Below are 26,399 nucleotides of genomic sequence, written 5' to 3' on the forward strand. Positions count from 1 at the left end.
CTGTCACTTGTACCCTTGCCCCACCACTCTTGAAAATGGCAGCCTGAATGTCCAGTGTGGAACCCTCCCAGAGGGAACAAAGTAGACCTTATTCGCAAATAATAGTGTGTGTTTGTTCAAATCTCTCTGGGGGATACTCAAAGGACTGATACAAGGTACCCAGGGCAGAAAAGTAATGAACATCATTTGAAAATACTGTGTGGTGAACAAAAAGTCCGCAGCCTCCTGGGGCGAAAGACTACCGATGATATACTAGAAAATGCTACCAACATTTAAAGACTAAACTCCAATTTTATACATCTTACTGAAAATACAGGAGGATGGAACATTTCCAACCCCTTTTATGAGGCCAGGATCTCTCTTTCACCAAAGGCAGATAGATAGTAAGACTATAAACTATAATCCAATGTCTCTTTATTAATTTTTACTTGAAAAAACATATCATTTTATTTGTACACTTAAAAAATTGTACATAGAAACTTATAATACAGTTCTGTAAAACTGGAAGAACTGTCAGGGAAAAGGGAGGGTGTTACCTTTTATTGATCATGAAGGAAGTTAAGAGATATAAAATAAAAACAATAAAATGTTAAAACAATTATAGAACATTTACAAAGTACAAATTTTATAAATACAAAACAAATTCACAAATTGCTCTGAATGCTAAATAAATATCTAGTTAATAAACTCAGACTTAAAACCTCCAGCCAGCACTGGTACAGCACTTTAAGGATTTGAAATTGGATTCATTCATGTGTAGTATTGAAAGAATGTGATGATTAAAAAATTCTTAGACATATATACTTTTTTATAAACTGTGCTATAACAGAAGATTTATCTGTGTAGGTAAATCTTCCTTAATACCACACATCTAAGACAAGTCATCAATGACAAAATAAATCTTAGACAAAAAAATATTTTCCAAGATATTGGGACACATGCATGATCTCAAAATGTACAAAAACCTCTGTAAATCAGTACTGCATCTAATATATCTATCAAATTTATTAGATACTGAACAAAACTGAAGCAAAGGAAATCTTTCCTACATTCTCCTGAGTGCTTAATATTAAAATTGAGAATATAGTGCAGGACACACTTCAAAGTGGTCACTCACTTGTTATTGCTTTATACATATATGTGTGCTTTATAGCATGATTTAATAATGTTCCATTTCACAACAGTTTGTTTTCCTTAAATACATCCTTTAGAAGGACAAAATTAGATTCATGATTTTTTTGCAGGCAGTGGCATGCTAACTTGATACACATTCCAGGGTACGACATGAAGTCCAAATTTGGGGGCCTGAATATGGAAAAATGCTTGAAGCCTCGTTCCAGCTTTTGCTTCACTTGTGTTACAAGGGCTGTACTCAAAGCAGTTCAAAAGCATCAACTCAGTGTCATCGATAAACTCAGATGCTAATTTATATTCACATTTGTTCACCTTTTCACAAATTATATTTAAGGCAATGGGCTTTTTGATGATGTCATAGTAGCCTGGGACCTGGATTTTAGAAACAAGTTTCAAAAAAGGTCAGCTGTCATCATGCCCTACCAATTCTATAACAAGTTGCTCAAAAGCAGATAGTTCATGAACTCTTTCTTGTTGGCCTGAACTTCTTCGATTTCAGTGTCACAGGAGATGATGCTGGAAATTGCCTTTTTCTGCCTCTTCTCTTGGATTCACTATATTGGAGAGAAAGTTTTGAAGCAACATTTAGAGATCTTGACTGCGCACTTGCCTTTGTGGTAATGACTCTGAAGTTAGGGAAGTTGGGACTATTTTCTGGTGTATTATTAGCATTTTTCCTGCTTCTGCATTTTCTACGAGGACTAAGTAGTTTCACAAATACATCTGCTTGTAATGGGTCATGATTCTGGTGAGTAGAACGACTGGCAATTCTTAAAGATTTAGTTTCTGTGGGAGGAGATCTTATCTTTCTTAGGCTTCTACCAGTAGTTTTAGAAGAAACAGTTGTTTTTGGTGTATTCTGCTGACTCCTAGAAGTGTATATTCTAGGATCTCATTGGCCACGACTTGAAAAAGAAGAGTTAAGTTTCCTTGTTTTAATTGGCAATCTAGTTTGTGGTCTTCCTCATTTTGGTGGGCTGACTTCTTCCTCTTCTTGAGAGTCATCTTCCCCTTGTTCTAACTCATACTCCTCTTCACTTTGACCCTCTTCCTCACCATCAACTTCATCATCCTCACCTTCCATACTGCCTTCCATCTCTTCATCACTTTCCAAGGATGGCCTCTGTCTAGAGGAGAGTCCTCTAGAATGTTGCTTTGGCCAACACTCTCGACAAAACAATCTCCTTCATGTGCAGTCTTGAGCTTTGGTCGAACACAGTAGGTATGATGACCCTGATCACAGTCGTCACAAAGTACCATATTTTCAGCATTACCCTTCTTTCGGCAGATCTTACAACAAGCATTCAGTATAGATTTAGACCATATCACATGATGATCCAAGATGGAGAGGTGAAGAGAGACTTGGGATAGATTAGAAAAAGAAAGAAGAGACTCTCTCCAATGGTCCATGACTGTTTTATAAGAACACCCACTGTCACTGACATCAAGTGGAGCTTTGAGAAAATGCCGCTCAATGCCCTGCTCTATTTGAAAGAGTGCAATTGCCAGATAATAAGCGCCATTATCAGTGCCATTGTTCACCGAGTGTGGTGTACTTGTGTCAGTTGAGACAGTACTTGGAGTTTTTGCTTTTACGCCCAAAGTCTGTCTTTTACTGTGATCTTTGTTTGTTCATCAATTTCCATCTCTTCTACGTTTTTACTCACAGTTTTAATTCCCATTTTCCTTCTTTTCTTTACTTAACAGCTCACACCATCCATTTTCTAATGCCAATCTCCAGATGTGTTGATCTGTAACCTTTATTGCTTCTAATGTTCCTTGGTAGATTCTATCTTCAATATCCAAAAGAAGATCTCTCAGTCTCAATTCAAGCTGCCTCTCTGAAGACATCTGAGATGGATTATTTGCATTAAAAGCTTTTCCTCGAGTATATACAAGTTTGCTATCAGTTTGAGGTTTATCTGAAAAATGAAATTTCTCTTCAGAAAAACAAGCTAGCTGTGCACATATTCTGCTTTTCTCTTGTAACAAAGATTCTTTTAAGGCACTTTCTCTATGTCCTTTAGAATTAAGAGCTTCAATAAGCTACTCTAGCTGTTCACAAGAGCTGTAAAAACACCACCAGTATGGCTTATACCCTGGTTTTGGCCACTGCACAGAATCATCACATGGACCTTGGTCAGTGTTGGAGGTAGATTCAGACATCAAAGACTCCCCAGTTTTAGTGGATACTGGAGGATTTTGAGACTATACATTATTCTGAAATGATGAAGGTCTAGGCAACAACATGTCTTCAGTGAGACCAGAATAATCTTTAGTAAACAATCCAGGAATAGAAGGGAAAATCCAGTTATTGCCTATACGTGCAGTCACAGCCCAAGGGAAAGATATTGGTGCATGCTATGGTACTTTGGATTTTTTTCTAAGGGCTCTTTCTCTTTTTGTTGGTGTTCCTGTTTTGAAGATTATTCCTCATCAGTAGTAAGAGGTTCTCTTGTTAAACAGTTGATCTCATCTTGCCTTGTAAATTTTTTAAATCCATTTTGTCCTCCTTTCCCCCTTCTACTTCTTTTATGTAATCCTGGGCCATCTTCATCTTTGGTGACTGTTTCTTGATCTAGTTCCTTTTGCTCTATTTCTTTGCTCAGTGCATGTATCAAAATCTTCCCTTTCTTCCTCCCCAGTAGATGTATCTGCAGCTGAATTTCTTTGCTCATCCTTCTTCAATTTTTCTTGTTTCTCTTTCATTTTTTGTTCTTGCTCCTTAAGTTTTTTTGCCTTCCTTTTACGAATTCTAGCAGCTGCTTCTTCCCCCTCTTTTTGATGCTGTTCTGCTTTTAACTCCCAGAACTCCTGCCTTGTCTGTCGTAATATACCAACATAATCTTCAATAAAATCCCTAGTAGAAACTAAGGTCAGTAGTTTCCCACAGAGAGCATGAAGTATTTTCATTTTTTCTCCTGGTGTCAAATCATACACTGAAGTGCTTGACAGTTTCTTCACTAGACTGGGGTTGCTTAAATGAAGCTCCATACAGGCATCATCTGTAGCATCAAATCCTCCTCATTTCTGGTATTTGTACTTTGCATTTGCTGATGTTGCATCAGCACCGGAAGCTAAGATGTGCAGTCTGAGGATTTCAGAAAGAGTGCATCTATCAAGATCCAAGCTTTTCAAACTGCAGCCTTTGGTGTCAGCATCAGTTCTTTGCTCTTTGGCTACTTCCTCTTCTTATTCAGCTATTGCCTACAAGATGGCAGTCAGAAAGAAAAAAAGCAATTCACATAGTGGGCCTTCACCAGTATTTCCTACAAGAGCTTCCTCTAACACTTCTAGGGTTACTCCCTCAGGAAACTCATCTTGAAGATCAAAAAGTTCTCCAAATGCATTAAGGAACTCTAAAACCATCAGAGCATCACCAAAGATTTCAGGAGGCAGTCTAATTTTCACTGGAGTTGGTTCTGGAACTTCCTTAAGATCATCACATTCCGTATCTTCTCTAGGTTTACTCCACTGTTTTAAGTGTTCCATATATTTTTGTTTTCTTCACAAAATTTCTCTCATTCCTTTTCTTTTTCTATTTTAAATCTTTCTTTTTCTTCTTTCTTCTTCAGTCTCTCCTCTGCAACAATTTTCTTTAATTCTTCCTTCTTTTTCTCTTTATCTTCCTTTTCTTTTCTCTTTGTTTCTAGGGCATCTGTTTTTCCTCTTTTTAATTTAGCCTTTTCAAAAGCCAGTGACTTCATTTCTTCTCATTTCAAAAGTTTGTCTCTTTCTTTAGTAGCTTTATTCTTTTAAGTTGCAATAGTCCTCCCTGGGCTCCAGAAAAGGCAGGGGCAGAGTGGGCTACAGACGATGCCTGAGGAGAGACTGGCTGTCTCTTTAGAACTTAAGCACAAAATTGTCAACAAAGTGCTGGCAAACCAAGTCCAGCAATGCATAAAAAGAATTATGCACCATTATCAGATGGGATTTACTGCAGCCATGTAAAATGGATGAACATTCAAAAATCAATCAATATATTAATCCACCATATCAACGGACTAAGGAAGAAAAATCATATGGTTATATCAACTGACACAGAAAGAGCATTTGGTAAGTTTCAATGCCTATTCATGATAAAAAAAAAAAATCTCAGCAACTTAACAAGAAAGGGCAATTTATTCAACTTGTCATAGAGCATCTACTGAAAACTCAACATCATACTGAAAGGTGAGGGACTGAATACATTCTCCCTAAGATCAGGAAGGAGGAAAGGATATTTGCTCTTATGACTCTCAATTCTGCTCAGTAGGAGTTCTAGGCCACTACAAGACAGAAAAAGAAACAGCATATGTACTGTAAAGAAAAGAAACCAAAACTATACTTATTTTCAGACATGTTTATTCAGGAAATCTCAAGGACTCTCCAAAAACCTCCTGGACCTAATAAGTGAGTTCAGCAATCCGCAATGAGATACCACAAACACCTACTAGAATGCCAAAAAAATAGTGACAACACCTAATGCTGGTGAGGCTGCAGGGAAATTTGATCACTCATACACTGCTGGTGGAGTATGTAAAATGGTACAGCCATTCTGGAAAACAGTTTGGCAGTTTCATATAAAACTATACATGCAACAATGATATGACTTAGGAAGTACGCTCTTGGCTCTTCATCCCAGAGTAATGATACAACTCATGCTCATACGAAAACCTGTATGTGCATGTTCAGAAGAGCTTTATTCATAATAACCTCAAAATGGAAACAACCCTGATGTCGTTCAATGAATGAATGAATGGATAAACTTCTCTATGGTATATCTATACCAGAGAATGCTACTCAGCAATAAAAATAAATACATGGTGATACACACAACAATGTGGATGAAATTCAAGGGAATTAGGCCCAGTGAAAAAGGCCAAACTTAAAAGGTTGCATGCTGTATGACTTCATTTATATAACATTCTTAAAATAATAAAATTATGGAAATGAGGAACTGATTAATGGTGGGTCATCAGGAGCCAGAGTCATGGCTATAAGTGGGTTTGGCTATACAAGGGCAATAGCGGGGTCCTTGTAGTGATGGAACTGACCAGAATCTTGACTGTAACAATGTCGATATCCTGGCTGTGATTTTTGTACACAGTTCTAGCATAGTGTAAGATGTTACTATTGGTGGAAAGTGAGTAAAGGGTAAATGGGATCTTTCTGTATTGTCTTGCAATTGCATGTGATTGTGCCATTATTTCAATATTTTAATTAAAAGTATATATATAAGCAAAGAAAAAAGAGCCACAAGGAAGGTCTAAGAGAAGGTTACTTAGCAGAGGTCAGGACCAAGGGATGGAAGGCAACTAGTATCGTATATGCCACATGACCTGGCACGGTGTGAGCTCTGTGGAAAAAAGACCTGAGCTGGGTGATGGCCAGGCAGGGCTCAAAGGCTGGTCATGAATAGGAGGGTTGAGTAAATAAGTACACACTTTAGGGATAATAAGGGCCAGGTATCTTATTCTTGGAGAAGAAAACTATAAACATAAAAATGAGAAAAGCTAGAATGATGGTATAGTGTTTGATCAGAGTGGGAAGTACCAATACAAATTCATGGTTTTCAATATATACAGATAAAAACAGAAACAAATATGTATGTAAAAGTGGATACATATATATACATATATATGAGCATATATTTCCTAACTTTGTCTTCTAGGAAGCTTGGGAACAATGACATTTCAGCAGTAGTGAGCACACCTGATAGTGAGTCCATCTAAATACCACTCCTCACTAAAAGGACCCATGGAGAAGTGGTTGATTTCAGAGCCGGGGCAGAGAAAGAACAAAATGATACTGAAAGACCTTGTTGTGCCAGGAAGCAAGGAATGCAGAAATGGTGGGGACATATCAAAAAGACAGAGCTTGCAGCTTGAGGCGGCTCTTACTGGACAAATATGGGACAATTTGAGAATTAAAACAAAGAATTATATTCCACTGAACAAAACAGGAAATCTAAAAAAAAAACTGAACAATCTGAGGCAATGCAAGATGGCGACAGTGACCTCAGCATTACAGAACTGGGTAACACAGAAAATAAACCTGCACAGGAACTTTTGGCCAAGAGGGAGGTATAGGTAGATATGCTTCACTTCCTAATATAGCCAAAGAAAGAGTAACAAAACACAAAAAACCATAATTGCCAGAAAAATTGAACTGCATGGAAGTCTGACAACCAAGGAGTTAAAAGAAGAAACATTCATCCAGACTAGTAGGAGGGGTGGAGACGGGCAGCCGGGGGGGTTCCAGTGCGGCAAAATAAAGCCTCCAAACCTCCAGCTGCAAAAACCTATGAGGGTAGCAGGGCGGGAGAAATTCCCAGCCTCACAAGAAAGCCTGTTGGAGGGGCCCACAGGATCCTAGAACATACACAAGACCACCCACCCAGGAATCAACACCAGAAGGCCGCCATTCACTTGTGGGTAGTGAGGAAAGTGACTGAAACTGGGGCGAGAGCCAAGCACGTGGCATTGTTCCTCCTCCGACCCTCCCCCACATACAGCAACACAATGCAGAGAAGTGGGCTGCCCTGCCCTGGCGAATACCTAAGGCTCTGCACCTTTTAACATTAACAGATTCCCAGAGACAAAGAAATATGGCCCAAATGAAAGAACAGATCAAAACTCCAGAAAAAGAACTGAGTGACAAGGAGATAGACAACCTACCAGATACAGAGTTCAAAACGCCAGTCATCAGGATGCTCACAGAAATGATATGGCTACAAAATAAAGGAAGAAGTGAAGGCTATGCAAAGTGAAATAAAGAAAAATAAGGAACCAACAGTGATGGAAAGGAGACTGGTGCTTAAATCAATGATTTCAAACAGAAGGGAGAAATAAACATTCAACCAGAATAGAATGAAGAAACAAGAATTCAAAAAAATGAGAAAAAGCTTAGGAACCTCTGGGACAACTTTAAGTGTTCCAACATCTGAATCACAGGGGCACTAGAAAGAGAAGAGGAAGAGCAAGAAACTGAAATTTTATTTGAAAAAATAATGAAGGAAAACTTACCCAACCTGGTGTAGGAAATAGACATGCAAATCCAGGAAGTTCAGAGTCCCAAAGAGGTTGGACCCAAGGAAGCATACACCAACAAGACACACCATATTTAGATTACCCAAGATTAAAGATAAGGAGAGAATCTTAAAAGCAGCAAGAGAAAAGGAGAAAGTTACCTGTAAAGGAGTTCCCATAACACTATCAGCTGATTTCTCAAAAGAAAACTCATAGGCAAGAAGGGGCTGGAAAGAATTGTTCAAAGTCATGAAAGGCAAGGACCTACATGCAAGATTACTCTATCCAGCAAAGCTATCATTTAGAATGGAAGGGCAGATAAAATGCTTCCCAGATAAGTAAAGTTAAAGGAGATCATCATCACTATGCCATTATTATATGAAATGTTAAAGGGACTTATCTAAGAAAAAGAAGATCAAAACTATGAACAGTAAAATGACAACGAACTCATAACTATCAACAACTGAATCTAAAAAAAAACAAAGACAAAAATACACTAAGCAAACAAAGAGAACAGGAACAGAATCACAGAAATGGAGATCACATGGAGAGTTATCAGCGGGGTAGGGAGTGGGGGATAAGAATCATAATTGGCAGGTACAAAATAGACAGGGGGAGGTTAAGAATAGTATAGGAAATGGAGAAGCCAAGGAACTTAGATGTACAACCCATGGACATGAACTAAGGGTGGGGGAATACTGGGTGGATGGGGTTAAAGGGCGCAAAAAAATGGAACAACTGTAATTGCATAATCAATAAAATATACTTAAAAGAATATAAAAAAAGAAACTGAACAAATAAATAGGAAAAGAAAGGTCTTCCACACAGTAGAATACCAATTAAGAAATACAGATGGAATGATGGAATTAGAAAACTTCCATTTAGCTTTCCAACATAGTAATAATTAATTCAGGCAAGAAACATCAATGGATGATAAAACTACTGAGTAAAAGTTGGATGAGAAACAGGATATTTACAGAGTCTCAAGGCATCACTCCATAAAATATTAATCATGAAAGGGTAAAGAATAATTTATAATGGGTTAATCTTAGCAGACACCACTTTACTGACATGATCAAACTTAACATTCCCAGTGATGGGGCAAAATGACTTCCTGAGTCCCCTGACGGGATACAGTTGAGAAAAGCATAGAATCACTTCTATGATGTTTCTGCTTAAAATGAATAACCTCAATCCTATCACGACAAATAGCAGACAAACATGAATTGAGAAACATGCTGCAAAATAATGGCCTGTAATCTTCATAAAGGTCAAGAAAGAACAAACTATGGTCCTTCAAAAAATCTAAAAAACCTTGACAAGTATACTTTGGCTATTAAACGATACTATAGGGATAGCTGGTGAAACTTGAATTCGGCGGCGGGGGTGCGAGGGGTCTCTGGGTAAACAGTATATAAAAATTTTTTGTGTGCTTTTTTGTAAGCCTGAAACTATTTCAAAATAAAATAACTAACACCACATCAAGAGAGACAACCAGACATCATGGGCATCCTGATACGAGAGAACGACACCATCCATGAAATACTGTTGCCAATAAAAAAACAACCTGGCTAGAGTCTACATCCCTGTATCAATTCACTTCATAGAAAATACCACATGGATATAATCAGCAAAATACAGATTGTGGCAAACTCAACAGGGCAGAAACCTGGTTTCTTCAACAAATAAACTGTAAGAAAAAGAGATAGGGGGAATAGGGAGAAACCCCAAGTTTAAAAAGGTGTAAAACACATATCAACCAACTGTAATACATTGACCTTTGATGGGTCCCAATTCACACATACATACATCTATGAGAAAATTAGAAATTTGAGCAGTGTTTAGATATTTGATAATATAAAGCAATTATTAATATTTTTAGTTATGGTAATGATGACATGTTTAATGAATGATGAAGTAAATGAAAGCACAGAAAAGGATGGAAGAAGAGAGTGAGTTGAAGTTGTTAATGCTGGGTGATGTTACATACATAGGGGTGTGGTACTTCCATGGTTATCTTTACTGTGTTCTGTATACTTTAATGTTTGGAATTTCCCCAAATAAGAGTTTCCCGTCCCCCCCCCTCCCCGAAAGTAGTAGAACCAAGATTTAAATCTATGTCTGTCTCATTCCAAAGCTAGTGCTTGATAAGTTTTCTATTTCCTTTTAAACATAGTTTAAATACTGTATTTATGTATCCCCTAATTAATTTTTCCCATGCTTCATTAGTGGACATTTAAAAAAAATACTTCCCATCCCAATATTAACCCAATTAAAAAAAAAATCTGACTATCTTTATTGATGAGGTACACTTTGAAAAGTTAGATATAAATTAATTTTTTTATTTTTCCAGATTAAAAATTAGCTATATATATACAATGAGGACAATTTTAATTAAAAAGATGTTTTTGAGAAAGGTAAAAATCAGTTTACCTAGAGGATCACAATAGAGGTGTTACAGCCTTCCTGGAGGTGTTTAGAGATGTGTAGGATTTTTTGATTATTGCCATAATTTGGGGGCATTACTGGATTCAGTTGTGGGGGAGGCAGGGATACTGTCTGCAGTACTGGGGCTCTCCTGCATAATGAAGAGGTGCCTCACATCTAAAGCCAACAGAATACCCCGTGAGAAACACCACTAAGAGGTAACATTCCAACAGAAAAAAGGAAAGGGAAAAAGGTTCATCTGACTTTTATACTTGTTAGTTGAAGAGCTACTTAGGGAAAACAACCCATTATTCCACAATGAAAACAGCAAGTAGACAACTATTATTGCATTTGTTTTAGACAGCACTTCTTCCTAAACAAGGGAAACTAACATACAGTAAGTCTGGCACATATAACTGTCCACAAATAGTAGTGATTAGTAGTACCGTCCCTTTGAGTCAGCACTGACTCTAACAAGGTCAGAAGTGGGAAACACTGGTTTTCTCGGTGAATGTGAGCTCCCCCTGGTGGAGTGGTTAGATTCCAACAAGCGTACAATCACCTCGAGAACCAATTATTCTCAGCAAGTGTTGAACTCCAATACTTTTAAACCCATACTCCTTTACTTTTCCTTCTATTATCTAATCTACACTTAGTGGGAAAAACCATGCAAAGTTCCCTACACAGAAAAACTAAAGTGAACTTGGGCAAAATCCAAAGTGGGCAGTAAGAAAATCATGCAAGGTATTGTAAGGGGTACTGTAAAAAAAAAAAATTACTCAACATCTCCTCGCTGACTACAGTGCCAAAGTGGCAAAAAAATCAAGGCACGTTTCCAGCTTGGAACCTGTGTGAAAGGTAAGTGGTAGTGAGAGTCCAAGTCACAGCATCCTGTGTGAAATATCAGAATACTGATATTTTCTCACACAGGATACTGTGTGAAAAATCAGAACTGTGGGAACACAACTGAGGAGAGACAAAAACTGGGAGCAGCAAGGCTAGCATGCTTTTGAATGTGCTTTTACAAGTGACACTGCAAGTCAAAGAAAGAAATGAAAGTCTGGTTCACAAGTAGGCATTTGATGAGAGGAACAAACAGACAATTTCAGTCTAAGGGTACTGCAGGAGACAAACTTTGTTTTTAACACTTCCTTCTTAACAGGCCAAGGTCATTATTTAGGATTTTGAAAAGAAATTTTTTTAAATAACTTAGTGGCTTTTCTTTTTTTAAGATTTTATTTACTATTTATTTATTTTTAGACAGAATGGGAGTGAGGGAGAAAGAGAGGGAGTGAAACATCAATACATGGTTGCTTCATTGTGCCTACAGTGGGGACCTAGCCCACAACCCAGACATGTGCCCTGACCAGGAAATCAACCCTTAGGTTCACAGGCTAGCATTCAATCCGCTGAGCCACACCAGCCAGGGCTGAAAAGAAATTTTAATAGGTCAAAATAGTCTGGCAGAAAAAAACAAAAGGCCACAAATAGTACCTGCAACATGAGACTCCAACATGAAGAATCATGCCTTTCTTTCATGTCCATTCACACAGTTTTTTAAACTTTAGTTCGCACAGAGAGACAAAAATGTCTATTAAAGAATGATTACCTTTCATGTTTGCAGCATGCCCACTATTATTCAAAGTGGAATAGGGTTGTTCATTCTGAGGCAAGACTCCTGCAGCCATGTTTGTCTGATGGGAGAAAAAAAGATTACTTTTTGATATTTTGCCCATGGGACATTGACTTACTAATCATATATGTGTTAAACCTCTGCTGTCTAACACAGTAGTCATTAGTTAAGTAGCTAAGTAGTACTTAGCTACTAAGTACTTGAAATGTGACTAGTATCGATCTGAGATGTGCTGCAGGTATAAAGTACAAGATTTTGAAGATTTAGTACAAAAACAAAGAATGCATAATATCTCATGAATAATTATTTTGAACTCATTCTACATTGAAATATTTTTCATATACTGGGCTAAATAAATTTTTAAAATTATTTTTCTCTGATACTTTTAATTTTTAATGTTGCTACTAGAAAACCTAAAATTGAATACATGGGTCATATGATAGTCTACTGAACGATGCTGTGCTTGAGAGTAAGGATATTATAGAGGAAAATAAGACATATTCTCCCTTATATATTTAGTCTGTCAGGAAGATAAAAAGTAGACACAAATAATGCTAATACATGCTTAGTGTCACAAGACAGGCTTGGACAAAGGGAAGGGCTGTCCAACTTCAGCATGGCTGCAAGGCATCAAGGAGAAATTTGAAGTTGAACTGGGCTCAAGAAGTAACATTTATTGTGGACTTGACAGTATACTAGACAACTGAACAGAACCCTTTATTCTTTACTAATTCAGTTAAATGAGGGTTTACAAAGTTTATAAGACTTTCATCTATAGTTAAAGTATATGACTAAGGGATTTTTGTGTCACTATGATTTCCACTGAGGAAAGTTAAGTAAACCATTTTATATATCAAAAAAGCAAAAATTGTTCAGGTTTCTTAAGCTCTTACTAAGTGTCAGATTGTGAAATTAGAAACTTATATTAATGGTCGCTACCTCTGATTCCTGACACGGAGTAACCAAACCCTTATAAATTCCTAAGTCTTAAGAGCACTAGGAGAATCTTTTGTTCTAGTAAGGAGATTCGAGGTGAGCTCTTAGATGAAGGCTGGTCACCAGAAAGATCAAACCATGCTTAGAAGTCCTCTGGGGTGATGGGGGGAAAGGTTCTTTAGCAAAATCCTACCCAACATGAGCATGACCTCCACAAAGTCTTTGTTTGAACAGTTACCAGCGATGTCATCACACAGCTCTGGTAGTTAGAAAGCTCTTCATCATGTGGGTGCTCTGTAATTTCTGCCCATTGGTCCTATTTTTGCCCTTTGAGCCCACATAGAACAATAAACCCTTCTTTTCATGTGTCTAAAGTTGGTGATCATGTTCCCCTTACTCCTAAATTACATCCTCCCAGACTACACACCGGCAGTTCTTGTCATCACTCTTCACATGTAAAATGGTTCTAGACCTCACCACCCTGGATACCCCTTTCTACTTCTGTTCTATAGTTATACATATACCAGTGCCCAGAGCTGAAGTCTATCCTCCAGAGGTGGAGTGATCACTGAAAGTTAGAACAAAAACAGCTCCCTTGCCTGGAGAGTATATGTGGCTTATCAATACAGCAGCGCTCTCAGCAGTCTCAATACATACCAAGACACATCAACAGTTAAAGAAAAAAAAAACTGGCTAGAAATTATTTGTAATACATCAGACATTCAGTATGGATGGTTATACATATATTAAACTTTAAAGTGAAATAAATGGTAGAGAATAAAAAGTAAAGTCTCCACTCCTATCTCCTAGTCCAGGTTTTACTCCCCAGAGGTTAACAATGTAATCATTGGCTTTAGTTCTTCTATGGTGTAGGAAGTCACCATACTTACACCTCTGGTTATTATTTTAATATGTTTAAACCATATTATGAATTCCTGCCATAAAAGATGAGGAAATCAGCTCAATATAACATCTAATATATATATAATCTATATACACACAACTTTTTAGAAAATAACTTACGAAGTACTGTGCTCGGATCCATATAAAAGAAGTATAATCTTGTTATTACCATACCTGTGCTGCTCAGAGTTAAACATTCCAAGCATCAGTGTCCGATGGACTGTCTTTTCTTTCATCAGTTGTTTAAAACCAAAGCAAACTTGGTTTTGCTACAAATTTGGACCATGGGTTTCTTATAGACTTCCTCCTGTTTTTTTTTTTTAATAAGTTTGCTTGTTTGTTTGTTTAGAGGGGAGGGAAGGAGACAGAGAGGGAGAGAAACACTGATCAGTTGTTGCCTCTTGTATGCACCCCAACCCGGGACTTAACCCACAGCCCAGCCATGCACCCTGACCGAGAATAGAATTGTCGACCTTTTGCTTTGCAGAATAACACCCAACCAACTGAGCCACATTGGCCAGGGTCCCCCTGGTTTTATTTGCCTTTTTCTTATTGACCAAAAAAATGTAAATCTGCATCATATCCTTGAGATCTTTCAACATCTTAATCATGTTAGGGCTATACCTACCATCTACCTGCTTTTTGAAAATATTTTCCTGAGCCCTCTGAACTACTATTCTAATGTGGATGAGAAGCTTCCCAAACCCACCACCTGGCTGTTAACCTAGGATGTCTTTTATTATACCCTTGAGTGGGGGCCTCTGGTCAGACTCTACTTGTCAAATATCTTTTTAATAGTTTATCATGTTTTAATTATGTTTATAGTGGGTTTTGCCTAGCATTCTTACTTTTGTGTAGTCTGTTTCCTTTAACATTTCAGCCTTCAATGCCACAATAAGAAAGGCTTCCTCAAATACATGATGTAAATCCCAGTTTAATGTCTCCCATTTTGGATTGCTAAATGTCACTTTGTTGCAGGTTGACAGTACTATTGTTAAAACATAACAATCTACAGAATTAAAGATGGTCCATCTTCAAAGAATATCATATATATCCTAATGTGACTATACTTTTAAAGAGTAAAAACATCTCTTTATTTGTAATTTATATATACTTGTAAAGTTTAAATATTGTACTATGTTTTTATCAAACATGAATACATGCTTTCTAAGAAAAATTAATTCTTCTAGGAAAAACAGAGGAAGAATGGAATGTTTTAAGGGTGCAAGTCCCAAGAGTTACTACACATGCTTATAGTTAAACTACCAATTTTCAAAGATCTGAGATACATACAATAAGCATTAGCTTGAGAAACAGAATATTTCAAGACCTGTCAAAGTCTGAGAGTTAAAACAAACAAAAAAAATCAGCCCTACTTGTATTTGTAGGGCCCTGAGAGGCATACAGTGCAGATTCTTCCTCATTCCTCTTGCAGTTGCTCATCACTTGCTTTCATCTACAAGTGTAGTAGCCTGAGTTCCACTACTCTACAAATTAAACAATGTTCCTCTTTGCCCAAGCACCTGACATACTTTCATCCTGTTTTACCTTTAATTCTTCTGTCTTCCTCTGAGAAATTCCTATTACTCATTCAGCAGGTCTCATTACTGACTTCTTTTCCCTATTATTTGAAAATCAGTATGGCAGCTCCAGAGCTGCCTTCATTTTAAGGCTAACAGCCCCACTGCCAAGGTGATGCCTTTCTGAGGCTTTCACCTGCTGCTCTGCGTATCATGAGGTCTTTCTTTCCTGGCTAGTGCAAACATGAACTATTTCCAGCCCTCTGAGAACCATGAAAATTGTTCTGTCTGCTCCCACCTGTTTCTCCCCCGGCCTCAGTACTCAGTCAGAAATGCACACATCAGTACTCAGGCAAAAATGGTTAGTTTAGGCCAGCAAAAACCTGGAGGTCCTCTGCATGCCTCCAGAGCTCACTCCTTCTGCTGGTCCCATTTCTCCAGTACCCTACATTGCAAATTCCAGCCACCTCTGCTCTCTGCTCATTTCTGAGACAGGCTCTGTTTAGGACCTACTCCCTTTATTATGGCCTGGAAACTGCTGGAACAGGGAGGCAGCTGGTGCAATCCTAACTAAGCTCACCATGTTTGCTTCTCTTCTTTCAGAGGCCACAGCCTTGAGAAGCTAGCTTTCCAATGTCCAAAACCCATTTTTTATATATTTCATCTGGTTGTTTTAAGGCAGGAGAGTAATCCTAGTCTCTGTTGTTTAATATTGGTTGGAAGCAGAAATCCCCCTGGGCCCTCTTCAAATAACTTGAATCCAGGGGAACTCTGTAAAAGGCTCAGCTTGTGGTCAGCTTTGCATAAAAATATGAACTTACAGTCCAACTGTGTTTAATTTCTGGTCAATTACATATAGCTCAATTAGGCTGGCAGTCAGAAGTTCTGTGTTTAAATCTTGACTCTGTTCATGCAAGCTATATGAACCATTTTGAGCTTCATTTTTCTGTTCTGTGAAACAAGAATTATTATATCTATTTCTTCAACTGTCATGAGGATGAGAAGAGATCGCGTATATGTGTTTCTAGCTATGTCTGGTATATAGATGTTCAATAAATGCTTGTTATTTTAATTCGCAAGTCAGTACCTGTAATATCTTTTTGTTTCTTTTCCTTCTTAGCCTGTGTTCACTTCCTTTCCCTCTTACTGTAGTAAGAATTTATATTCACTTCATTACCTGTAAAATAGTTCTGCCAGTAGTTAGTAAATGGTTGAGCTTCTCAAGATTTATGAAAACACTAACTCTAACACATCTGAACTTACTTCATGGGCCTGGCTGTAGAGTCAGGAGAAAAAGGATTTGATTAGTGACTCTGTCATTTCAATGCACAATAAAAAATTATTTAATTTCATTTCCTGTTGCTAATGACATATATTTTGCTCACTCTATCATATAGTTTACTTTTATCCCAAAAAGTCCCCTCAAATGACTCAAATGTTTAGGATTAATCGCACTAATTAGTACCTTATACTTAAAACTTAGAACCACAACGAACTCATGCTGTTAAGAAGAGTCATCACAAAGTAAGAGTTTGACATAAAGAATGTTGTATTTCACAAAAACATTTCACACAGAGACTGGGTTCTGAGATAGACTGAGTGCTTAGGTCACTACTTTCCCTTCCATCTTCCAGACAGAGTGTTCTGCCAAAATCTACATGTGTACTTTTTGGAGCAAATTGATGGGAACTAAATGAAGTGCCTGGGAAGTGAGAAGTGTGATGTACTTCTTTCCAGACTCGCACAGCACTAGCATCCAACCGGCAACAAAATCATCTTGGGTGCTTGTGGAAAACATACAAGGTCTGTCTGGAAAAAGTCTGGCCATTGTTAATATAAGGAGAACAGTTTGCACAACATCGATGCAACCTGGCAGGCAAGGAGAGTGGAATAGAGAGTGGATTTGTGCACATGCGTGAACAATGATGACTTCACTGTTCAGTGGAGGTGGGGATCAGTGGGAGGTGGTATATGATGAGTGAGGATGTGTACTGTGTGGCTGTTGCATTCAAAATGACTGAGCAAGTAGAGCAATGAATCGCATCAAATTTTGCATTAAGCTTGAACGTTCCTCCATAGAAACTATTCAGTTGATTCAGAAAGCCGTAGCTATGGGTAACTGGTGATTGGAAGTTTCATCACGACAATGCACCACTCATACACCATGTCCCATGTAGAGTTTTTTGACGAAACATCAAATTTCCCCAGTGACTCAACCCCCCTAAAGTACAGATTTGGTATCCTGTGATTTCTGGTTTTCTCCAAAACTAAATTCCTATGACTGTATTTCTGTCGATCTCTCCCTATGTCTATCAAGATTTGCTTTACAAATTTAGGTGCTCCTATGTTGAATTCATAAATATTTACCAGGATTATAGCCTCTTGTTGGATTGTTCCCTCTATCATAATGTAGTGTCCTCCTTTGTCTCTTACTACAGCCTTGGTTTTAAAGTCTGTTGTGTCATATATAAGTATTGCTACTCCAACTTTTTTTATTTCCTTTTCCATTTGTGTGAAATATCTTTCTTCATCCTTTTATTTTTGGCCTGTGTGTATCTTTTGTTGTGAGGTGGGTCTCCTGAAGACAACAAATATGTGGATTTTGATTTTTTACCCATTCGCTTACCTTATGTCTTTTTATTGGAGAATTTAAGCCATTTACAATTCAAGTAAGTGTTGATAAAGATACATATGTGTTGCCATTTTATTTTTTTTAACTATATTCCTCTGGGTTTTTTTTTTCGTTTGCTTCTACTTCTTTGAGCAAGCCCTTTAACATTTGTTGTAATGCTAGTTTGGTGGTAACAAACTCCTTTAGCTATTTCTTATCTGGGAAGCTCTTTATTCCTGCTTAAATTTTGAAGTATAGCCTTTCTGGACGAAGTAGCTTTGGTTGTACGTCTTTTCTTTCATTGCTTTGAATATTTCAGGCCAATTTCTTCTGGCTGGAAAGTTACTGTTCAGGAACATCTATGGGAACTCCCTTGTAGGTAACTATTGCTTTTCTCTTGCAGCTTTTAAGATTTTTTCCCTGATATAGAATTAAGATGGCAGAGGAGTGAGTGGAAGTCACACTGACCTCCTCCCAGGACCAATCTGGAATTACAACTAAATTGTGGAGAAATCCCCTGGAACAAACAACTGAAAAACAACAAGAGAGAACCTTTATAACCTTGGACAGACAGAAGAATCAGCTTTAGCACAACCTTACTGGTAAGCAGTGCAAAAGAAACTCGAGAAGGTGGGTGGGGTGCCCATGGGTGGCAGCACTAGAAGGATATTGATATGGCCAGCTGGATCCCCCAGATCCAAGAGTGGGATCTAAACCATAAGTGGGGATCTCCAGCCTACAGTGCCAGGGCCCAAAAAGTACACAGATAACAGCCAGCTGTGACAAGTGGCGGGGTTGCTCCCTGGCAGAAACAGGCGGCTGGAGACACAAAGAGCCATTTAAAGAGCAAACATGTAAATTTTTATTTGCAGCCACTTACCCTGGTCTCAGGCAGTCAGGGGAAGAGTGGGCTGGAGACACCAGAGGAGAGACTGGGGAAGGAGGCTTTGGGGAGAGAACTGGGAGAGTAGCTGGCGGAATCCCAGTGCTGACTCACTCCCCTTAGGGCAGCAGCCATCTTGCTCAGGTAGACCATTCCCCTGAGAAGCAACAGTGTGAGAGGACCCAACAGCCCCACCCTAAGGAAAGACTTGGCCCTGCTAAGTACAGAGTGGCAGCCACTGACAGTAGATCCCTAGTTAAAGGGAGAGTAGAGTGGTCTAGAGACTCTTGAGGAGAGACTGGAGATGAAAGCTTTGGGGAGAGAATAGCTGGCGGGAATCTGATGTTGACTCCTCCCCCATATGGCAGCAGCCATCTGACTCAGGCAGGCCACACCCCTGAGCAGCAGTAGCATGAGAGGACCCAATAACCCCACCCCCAGGAGGAACTCGGCTCAGCCCTGTGATGTCTAAAGCCGGCCTGCTGAGTGCAGAGTGACTAGATTAACAGCTGAAGGAGACTGGCACAGACATGAAAGATCCAGAAAGAAAAAACAGCAGTCTCCTACCACAGAAATTCACACCACAAAGTCAGGAAATCAAGACAGATCAACTTAAGCAGAATCAAAAAAGAAAAGTCTCACAAATAATGTGAAGACAAAGAAACACCCCCTGCCCTGGTCGAAGGGAAAGGAGAAATCCCCACAAAGAGAACTAAATGAAATAGAGGCAAGTAAATTAACCGATATTGAGTTCTAAACAATGATTCTAAGGAAGCTCAATGAGCTCAGTGAGCTCAGAGAACTACAAAAAAATTACAGGAAAACTATGAGGAACTTACTGCAAACTGTATCAGCATGAAAAAGGACATAGAAATGATCGATAAGAGACAAGAGGAAATGAAGAGTACAATTTCTGAATTGAAGAACACAGTAGAAGGAATCAAAAGCAGGCTAGATGAAGCAAAGGATCGAATCAGCAAGCTGGAAGATAAGGTAGAAAAAAGTTCCCAGAAAAGCAAGAAAATAAAAAAAGACTCAAAAAGAATGAAGAGGCATTGAGGGAAATGCAGGACAACCTGAAATATAATAATATCCAAATAATAGGGATACCAGAAGGAGAAGAGGATGAGGAAGGGATAGAGAACCTACTTGAAAAAGTGATGGAAAACTTCCCTAATTGGAGGAGAGAAAAAGTCACACAAGTCCAGGAAGCACAGAGGGTCTCATTCAAGAGGTACCCAATGAGGCCTACTCCAAGATACATCATCATTAAAATGGCAAACATCAAAGACAAACAGAGAATCCTAAAAGAAGCAAGGGAGAAACAGGTAGTAACATATAAGGGAGCCCCGATATGGCTAGCAGCTGACTTCTCAACAGAAACACTGCAAGCCAGAAGGGAATGGCAAGAAATATTCCAAGTGAAAAATGAAGGCCTGCAACCATGACTGCTCTACCCAGCTAGGCTCTCAATTAAAATGGAAGGCGAAATAAGGAGTTTTCCAGACAAAAGAAGGCTGAAAGAATATGCTTCCACTAAACCAGCATTGCAAAATATGCCAAAGGATTGCTTTAAAAAGATGAAGAAAAAGAATCTATGAACACGTAGTTCCTTTCACTGTAACCAATATTTGATATTACCAATATTTTTAATACTTAATCTGATTATGACAATGATGTGTTATTTTGTTACTTTATTATTGGTTGAAACTAAACCTGTTTTTATAGATTTCTTGCCTATGTCTATTATTTTTAAAAAGCTTTAAATGACTTTTTGGTATTTATCTATTTATTGATTAAATGTTTGTAAAATTTTTTTTCAAAAAAAAAGCAAATAAAAACTATTAACCCATTTTTAGATGTGTTGCAAATACTTTCCTATTCTATTAATTGTCCTTTAACTTTTTTATATGTATATTACTGTAAGTCTTAAATGTTTAATATTATCATGTTTTCAATATCTTACTTTATAGCTTCTGGTTTTGAATGTTACTTCAGGGTAAGAAAAGTATTATTTTGTATTTTATCCTAAAACTTCTTAGATTTTACATATTGATTTTTAACTCACTTGAATATTTTTTGTATTATGTGTGAAATAGAGCTCTATATTTGTTTATTTCAAGTAATAGTGGTCCATGCACCTCATTTGTTTAATAAGCCTTATTTTACCCATTGATTTGAAATATCAATTAAATCATGTATTACATTGTTAGATATACACATTTGTTTATAGAATGCTCATTTTATTTCATTGATCTACTTGATTATTTCTGTGCAGTATCATGTTGTTTTAATTGCTGAGACTTTATAATGGATTTAGCTTTTTAAATATTTTATAATGGACCTTGACATTTAAATAAATAAGTAAATAAATCTGCATTAAAAAGAAGAAGAATGAACTGTGTGACCTTTTGCGACAACATGGATGGAACTGGAGAATATTAAGCTAAGTAAAATAAGCCAGTTGGTGAAAGACTAATACCATATAATCTCACCTGTAAGTGGAATCTATTCAACAAAATAAACTAATGAACAAAATAAACCACAAGCCAGGAAACATGGAACAGACTGAAAGTGACCGGAGGGGATGGGGAAGGAGGACAATGGTGGAAAGCAGAGAAGGCTAAACAAAGAACATGTATGAATGACCGATGCACACAGAAAACAGAGTGAGAACTGACTGTGGAAGAGGGGGTGGGGTTGGATGGGTGGGGAGGGCAAAGGGGGAAAAATTGAGACAACTGTAATAGAATAAACATGATTTTAAAATATATTTTAAAAACAAATAAATTTTTGCATTATAGTTTACATTAAAAAAAGAAAAGATTTTTCCCTCTCTTTCAGCTTTCACATGTTAATTATAATATGTCTTGGTGTGGGTCTCTTTGGGTCCATCTTGTCTGGGACTCTGCACTTCCTGGATGTGTGTATCTTTTTCCTTCACAAGGTTAGGTAGGTTTTCAGTCATTATTTCTTTAAATAGGTTCTCAATGCCTTGATCTCTCTCTTCTTCTGGTACCCCTATGATGTGGCTGTTGTTATGCTTCATGTGTTCCCAAAGGTCACTTAAACTATCCTCACTTTTTAAAATTCTTTTTGCTGCTCTGATTGGTGTTTTTGTCCTACCTTGTCTTCCAAATCACTGATTCGATCCACTTCATCTAACCTGTTTATTCCCTCCAGTGTATTATTTATTTCAGATATTGCATTCTTTCTTTCTTTATTTTTTCACTATGCTTTCCTCCCACAAACAACCTTTTTCTTGTCCTCTGTGACGGAGACACTTCGGTTTTCTTCACCCTATGTGACTGCTGCTGCTTGTTTTTTTTCCATCTGAGAAGTCCACATGCTGTTTATTTTATTTTTTAAGTGTATTTTATTGATTGTGCTATTACAGCTGTCCCGCTTTTTCTCCCCTTTATTCCTCTCCACCTGCACCCCCCTTCCTACCAGAATTCTGCTCGCCCTTAGTTCATGTCTGTGGGTTATACACATAAGTTCTTTGGTTTCTCCATTTCCTATACTATTCTTAACCTTCCCCTGTCTGTTTTGTACCTACCATTTATGCTTCTTATTCCCTGTACCTTTTTCCTTCTTCTCCCCTCTCTCCTTCCCCCTCCCCGCTAATAACCTTCCATGTGATCTCCATTTCTGTGATTCTGTACCTGTTCTAGTGGTTTCTTTAGTTTGTTTTTGTTGATAGTTGTGAGTTTATTGTCATATTACTGTTCATAGTTTTGATCTTCTTTTTTCAGGTGAGTCCCTTTAACATTTCATATAAGAAGGGCTTGGTGATGATGAACTCTTTTAACTCTTCCTTCTCTGGGAAGCACTTTATCTGCCCTTCCATTCTAAATGATAGCTTTGCTGAACGGAGTAATCTTGGATGGAGGTCCTTGCCTTTCGTGACTTTGAAAACTTCTTGCCAGCCCCTTCTTGCCTTCAAGGTTTCTTTTGAACAATCAGCTGATGGTCTTATGGGAACTCCTTTGTAGGTTAACTGTCTCCTTTTCTCTTGCTGCTTTTAAGGTTCTCTCCTATCTTGAATCTTGAGTAATATAATTATGATGTGCCTTGGTGGATGCTTCCTTGGGTCCAACTTCTTTGGGACTCTCTGAGCTTCCTGGGCTTTCTGGTAGTCTATTTCCTTTGCCAGACTGGGGAGGTTCTCCTTCATTAGTTTTTCCAATAAGTTTTCAATTTTCTTGCTCTTCCTCTTCTCCTTCTGGCACCCTATGATTCAGATGTTGGAACGTTTGAAGTTATCCCAGAGGTTCCTAAGCCTCTCCTCACTTTTTTGAACTCTTATTTCTTCCTTCTGTTCTGGTGGAATGTTTATTTCCTCCTTCTGCTCCAAATTGTTGATTTGAATCCTGGTTTCCTTCCCTTCACTGTTGGTTCCTTGTATATCTTTCTTTAATTCACTTTGCATTCACTTTTTCCTCTGTTTTGCAACCATACTTCACCATTTCTGTGAGCATCCTGATTACCTAGTGCTTTGAACTCTGCATCTGATAGGTTGGCTACCTCTTCATCACTTAGGTGTATTTTCTCTGGAGCTTTGATCTGTTCTTTCATTTGGGCCATACTTCTTTGTCTCAGCATTCCTGTTACATTGTAAGAGGTGGAGCCTTGGGCGGGGCAGGGCGGGGCAACCCACATCACCGAGTTACAGCGCTTTGTGTCGGGGAGTGCTCAGAGAAGGAACAATGCCGGTTGCTCAGCTCTCACCCAGCTTTCAGTCACTTCCCCTGCTACCCACAAGCAAATTAGCTGCTGCTTCTTAATCACCTTTACGAATTTTCTTCTTCTCTTCATTGCTGACATGATAGAGCTTTTCAGGATTTTGCCCTAGGTTTTATTATCATCTATTTCCATACACACCAGAGGATTTCTTCCACTCAGATGACTTCAGTAATCTGATGACTCCCTTATCCATAAATCTAGGCCAAATATAAGTTTTGTGCTTCAAGCTTAAATAGCTAATCATCTATGAGACCAATCCACTTAATGGTCTGAAAGCACCCAAAATGGAAGATACCCAGTTTGATCTCTTTTTTTCATCCCCCCTCACCCCAAGCCTTCTCCTCCTCAAGTATATCCCAACTGGATGGTCACTGATACCTGCAAGCAGCCAGTTACTATGCCCAGAAACTTGGTGAAGCTCCTCTAGTCTTCTTTCTCCATCATTTGCCACAACCAAACTTCACAGTCTTTTATTCTACTTCAAAAATATTTCTAAAGCCCACCCACCTTTCTCCAACTCCACCAGCACTACCCTAGTTCAGACCACCAAGCCACCAACGTTTTCCTTCAGAATTACTGCTGCAGTCTCTTAGCTGATTTCTGTCTCTGCTGTGTTCCCCTTTCGATCATTTCTCTACACTGAAACCAAAGTCTTCTTTTCAAAAGCACTCTCGTTACATAATTTCTGTGCTTAAAATCATCCAAACACTCCCCATGGAATAGTTAAGAAAACATAAACACCAGAATACAGTTTAAAAGGTTATGTTTGATCTGGTCCTTGCTAAATCCACCAATATCAACTCTAGGGCCTTCCCCTATTGTCCCCCATCCCTCCACAATGCCACATGCCAAAAAACTTCCATTCCTTAGAACTGCCAAATCTTCTCATGGCCCTGTGCCTGAATCTGTCTCCATCTCTTCTAAATCCTGCTCACATATTGCATTCTTTATTTTTGACTGGTCCTTTTTTATGGTTTCTGTCTTTTTTCATGCTGTTGAGCATCATTATAATCATTACTTTGAATTCTGTATCTCATAAATTGCTTGCCTCCATTTCATTTAGCTCCTCTTCTGGAGAACTCTCTTGTTCTTTCATCTGGGGCCTGCTGCCTTTTCTTCCCATTTTGGCTGCCTCTTTGTGTTTGTTTGTATGTATTAAGTAGATCTGTAAATACTCTGGTGCAGACCTACGTCACATGCTGCTTGTGGCTGCCCCTGGACAACTTGTTTTGAGCTATCAGTGATCCACAGGTTGTGACTCTCTCTGCTTGGTCTAGGTACATGCAGAAAGAACCAAGCTGCACACCATAGGTAGCTTTTACCAGCACTGGCCTAGTGGAGGGTCAGCTAAAGTCTCAAAGCAACCACTGATCTGTCTCTGCCTGCAGTCTGCCTTTTAAGCTTAGACATTGAAAGAGCCTCCAGCTGCACTCCTCAGCAAGGCTTAAGCTCTACAAGGCAGGGCAAGAGGGGCTCCTGCAGGTGGGGCTATTGCTTCCCCCACAGGCTGATGCTGCTTGGAGGCAAGTGCTCTGCCTAAGAAAGATGGCTTCTGCATTATGGGAATGACTGAGCACAGGGATCCTGGCAGCTGACCCTTCAGCCCTCTCCCCAGAGCCACCAACCCCTCATACTGCTCTTGTCTTGGCTCCCTTTACCAGAGCCAAGGGTTAGTGGCTACAAACAAAATTTTGTGTGTTGGTTCTTTAAGAAGATGGCTATGTCTCTAACAGTTTCTTTCTGGAGGACAAAAATCCTGTTGCTTTTCATAGCTGGATGCTATGTGGATGCCTTTCCCAGTCTGGTGCTTTAGACTGGGAAGGCAAGCTTGAGGTTTAGACTCCACACACACTTCTCAGGGAGGGCTCCTCCCCCTCCCCCCAGGTGCTGAAGTATCCCTTGGAAACATTCAGCTGCTGCCTGCTGGGTCCCAACCAACCTTCTTAGGTCTCTGCACTTTCTACCAGTCTCATTGTGGAGATGTTATTTCTTCCCTAAGTCCTTAGTTATAGGCTTTTCTCCATATAGTGTTCAGTTAGGTATTCAGGATGATTTTTCTATAATTTAGTTGTAATTCTAGTTTGGGAGGAGGTCAGTGTAGCTTCCACCTGCTCTGCCACCATCTTGGAACCTCTCAATAAACTCTATTTTTTAAAAATGGGAATAATGGTAGTGCTCACTTAATAGCATTGTGATAAGGAGTATATGAGTTAAATTATATAAAGCACCTGGAATATTGCTCTGTATGAAGTAAGCTTATGTGTTTTACTTATTATTATTATTGTATTATCTGTGAACATAGAATATTTATATTGCTTTCATGGGTTTACTCATATCCCCTTACACACTTAAAGTTTTCATCCTCAGATTCTGCTACCATGACTGCTATGCAGAATCTAATCATATTGACAGCATTTCTTTAAGTGTGGGCAGAGGGCCTCCTATATCAGAATGAGCTGGAGTGTTTTGATGATAGATTGTTAAACTCTTCATCAATACAGATTGTCAACTCAGACGTTTTGAGAGTGGGACCAAGGAATTTACTCATGTCAAGAACACAGCCCCTTACACATTTTAGCCTGCTCCCTCCTAACAG

At 38.6% G+C, this 26,399-nt stretch overlaps 1 protein-coding gene and 1 pseudogene across 2 annotated transcripts in view; both read right to left on the reverse strand.

Moving 5' to 3' along the window:
• The window catches only part of PTPDC1 (protein tyrosine phosphatase domain containing 1), an 84,800-nt gene that overhangs the window by 34,924 nt on the left and 23,477 nt on the right, over positions 1–26,399 (reverse strand). Inside the window, exons 1-2 of one of the 2 annotated variants that reach the window (XM_054588082.1) lie at positions 14,218–15,094; positions 12,181–12,265 (exon numbers count right to left, since the gene is read on the reverse strand). The exons of the other annotated variant lie outside the window; for it this stretch is intronic. Coding sequence (XP_054444057.1) covers positions 12,181–12,259 — 79 coding nt within the window. The 5' untranslated portion in view covers positions 12,260–12,265; positions 14,218–15,094. Of the gene's footprint in view, positions 1–12,180; positions 12,266–14,217; positions 15,095–26,399 lie in introns of those variants that run through there. 2 annotated transcript variants of the gene reach the window in all.
• On the reverse strand, positions 1,228–8,166 carry LOC129082248 (bromodomain adjacent to zinc finger domain protein 1A-like; annotated as a pseudogene).

Source organism: Pteronotus mesoamericanus, unplaced genomic scaffold (assembly GCF_021234165.1).
Source record: "Pteronotus mesoamericanus isolate MK-2021 breed Mesoamerican mustached bat unplaced genomic scaffold, CSHL_Meso_final scaffold_125, whole genome shotgun sequence".
Taxonomy (NCBI): Eukaryota; Metazoa; Chordata; class Mammalia; order Chiroptera; family Mormoopidae; genus Pteronotus; species Pteronotus mesoamericanus.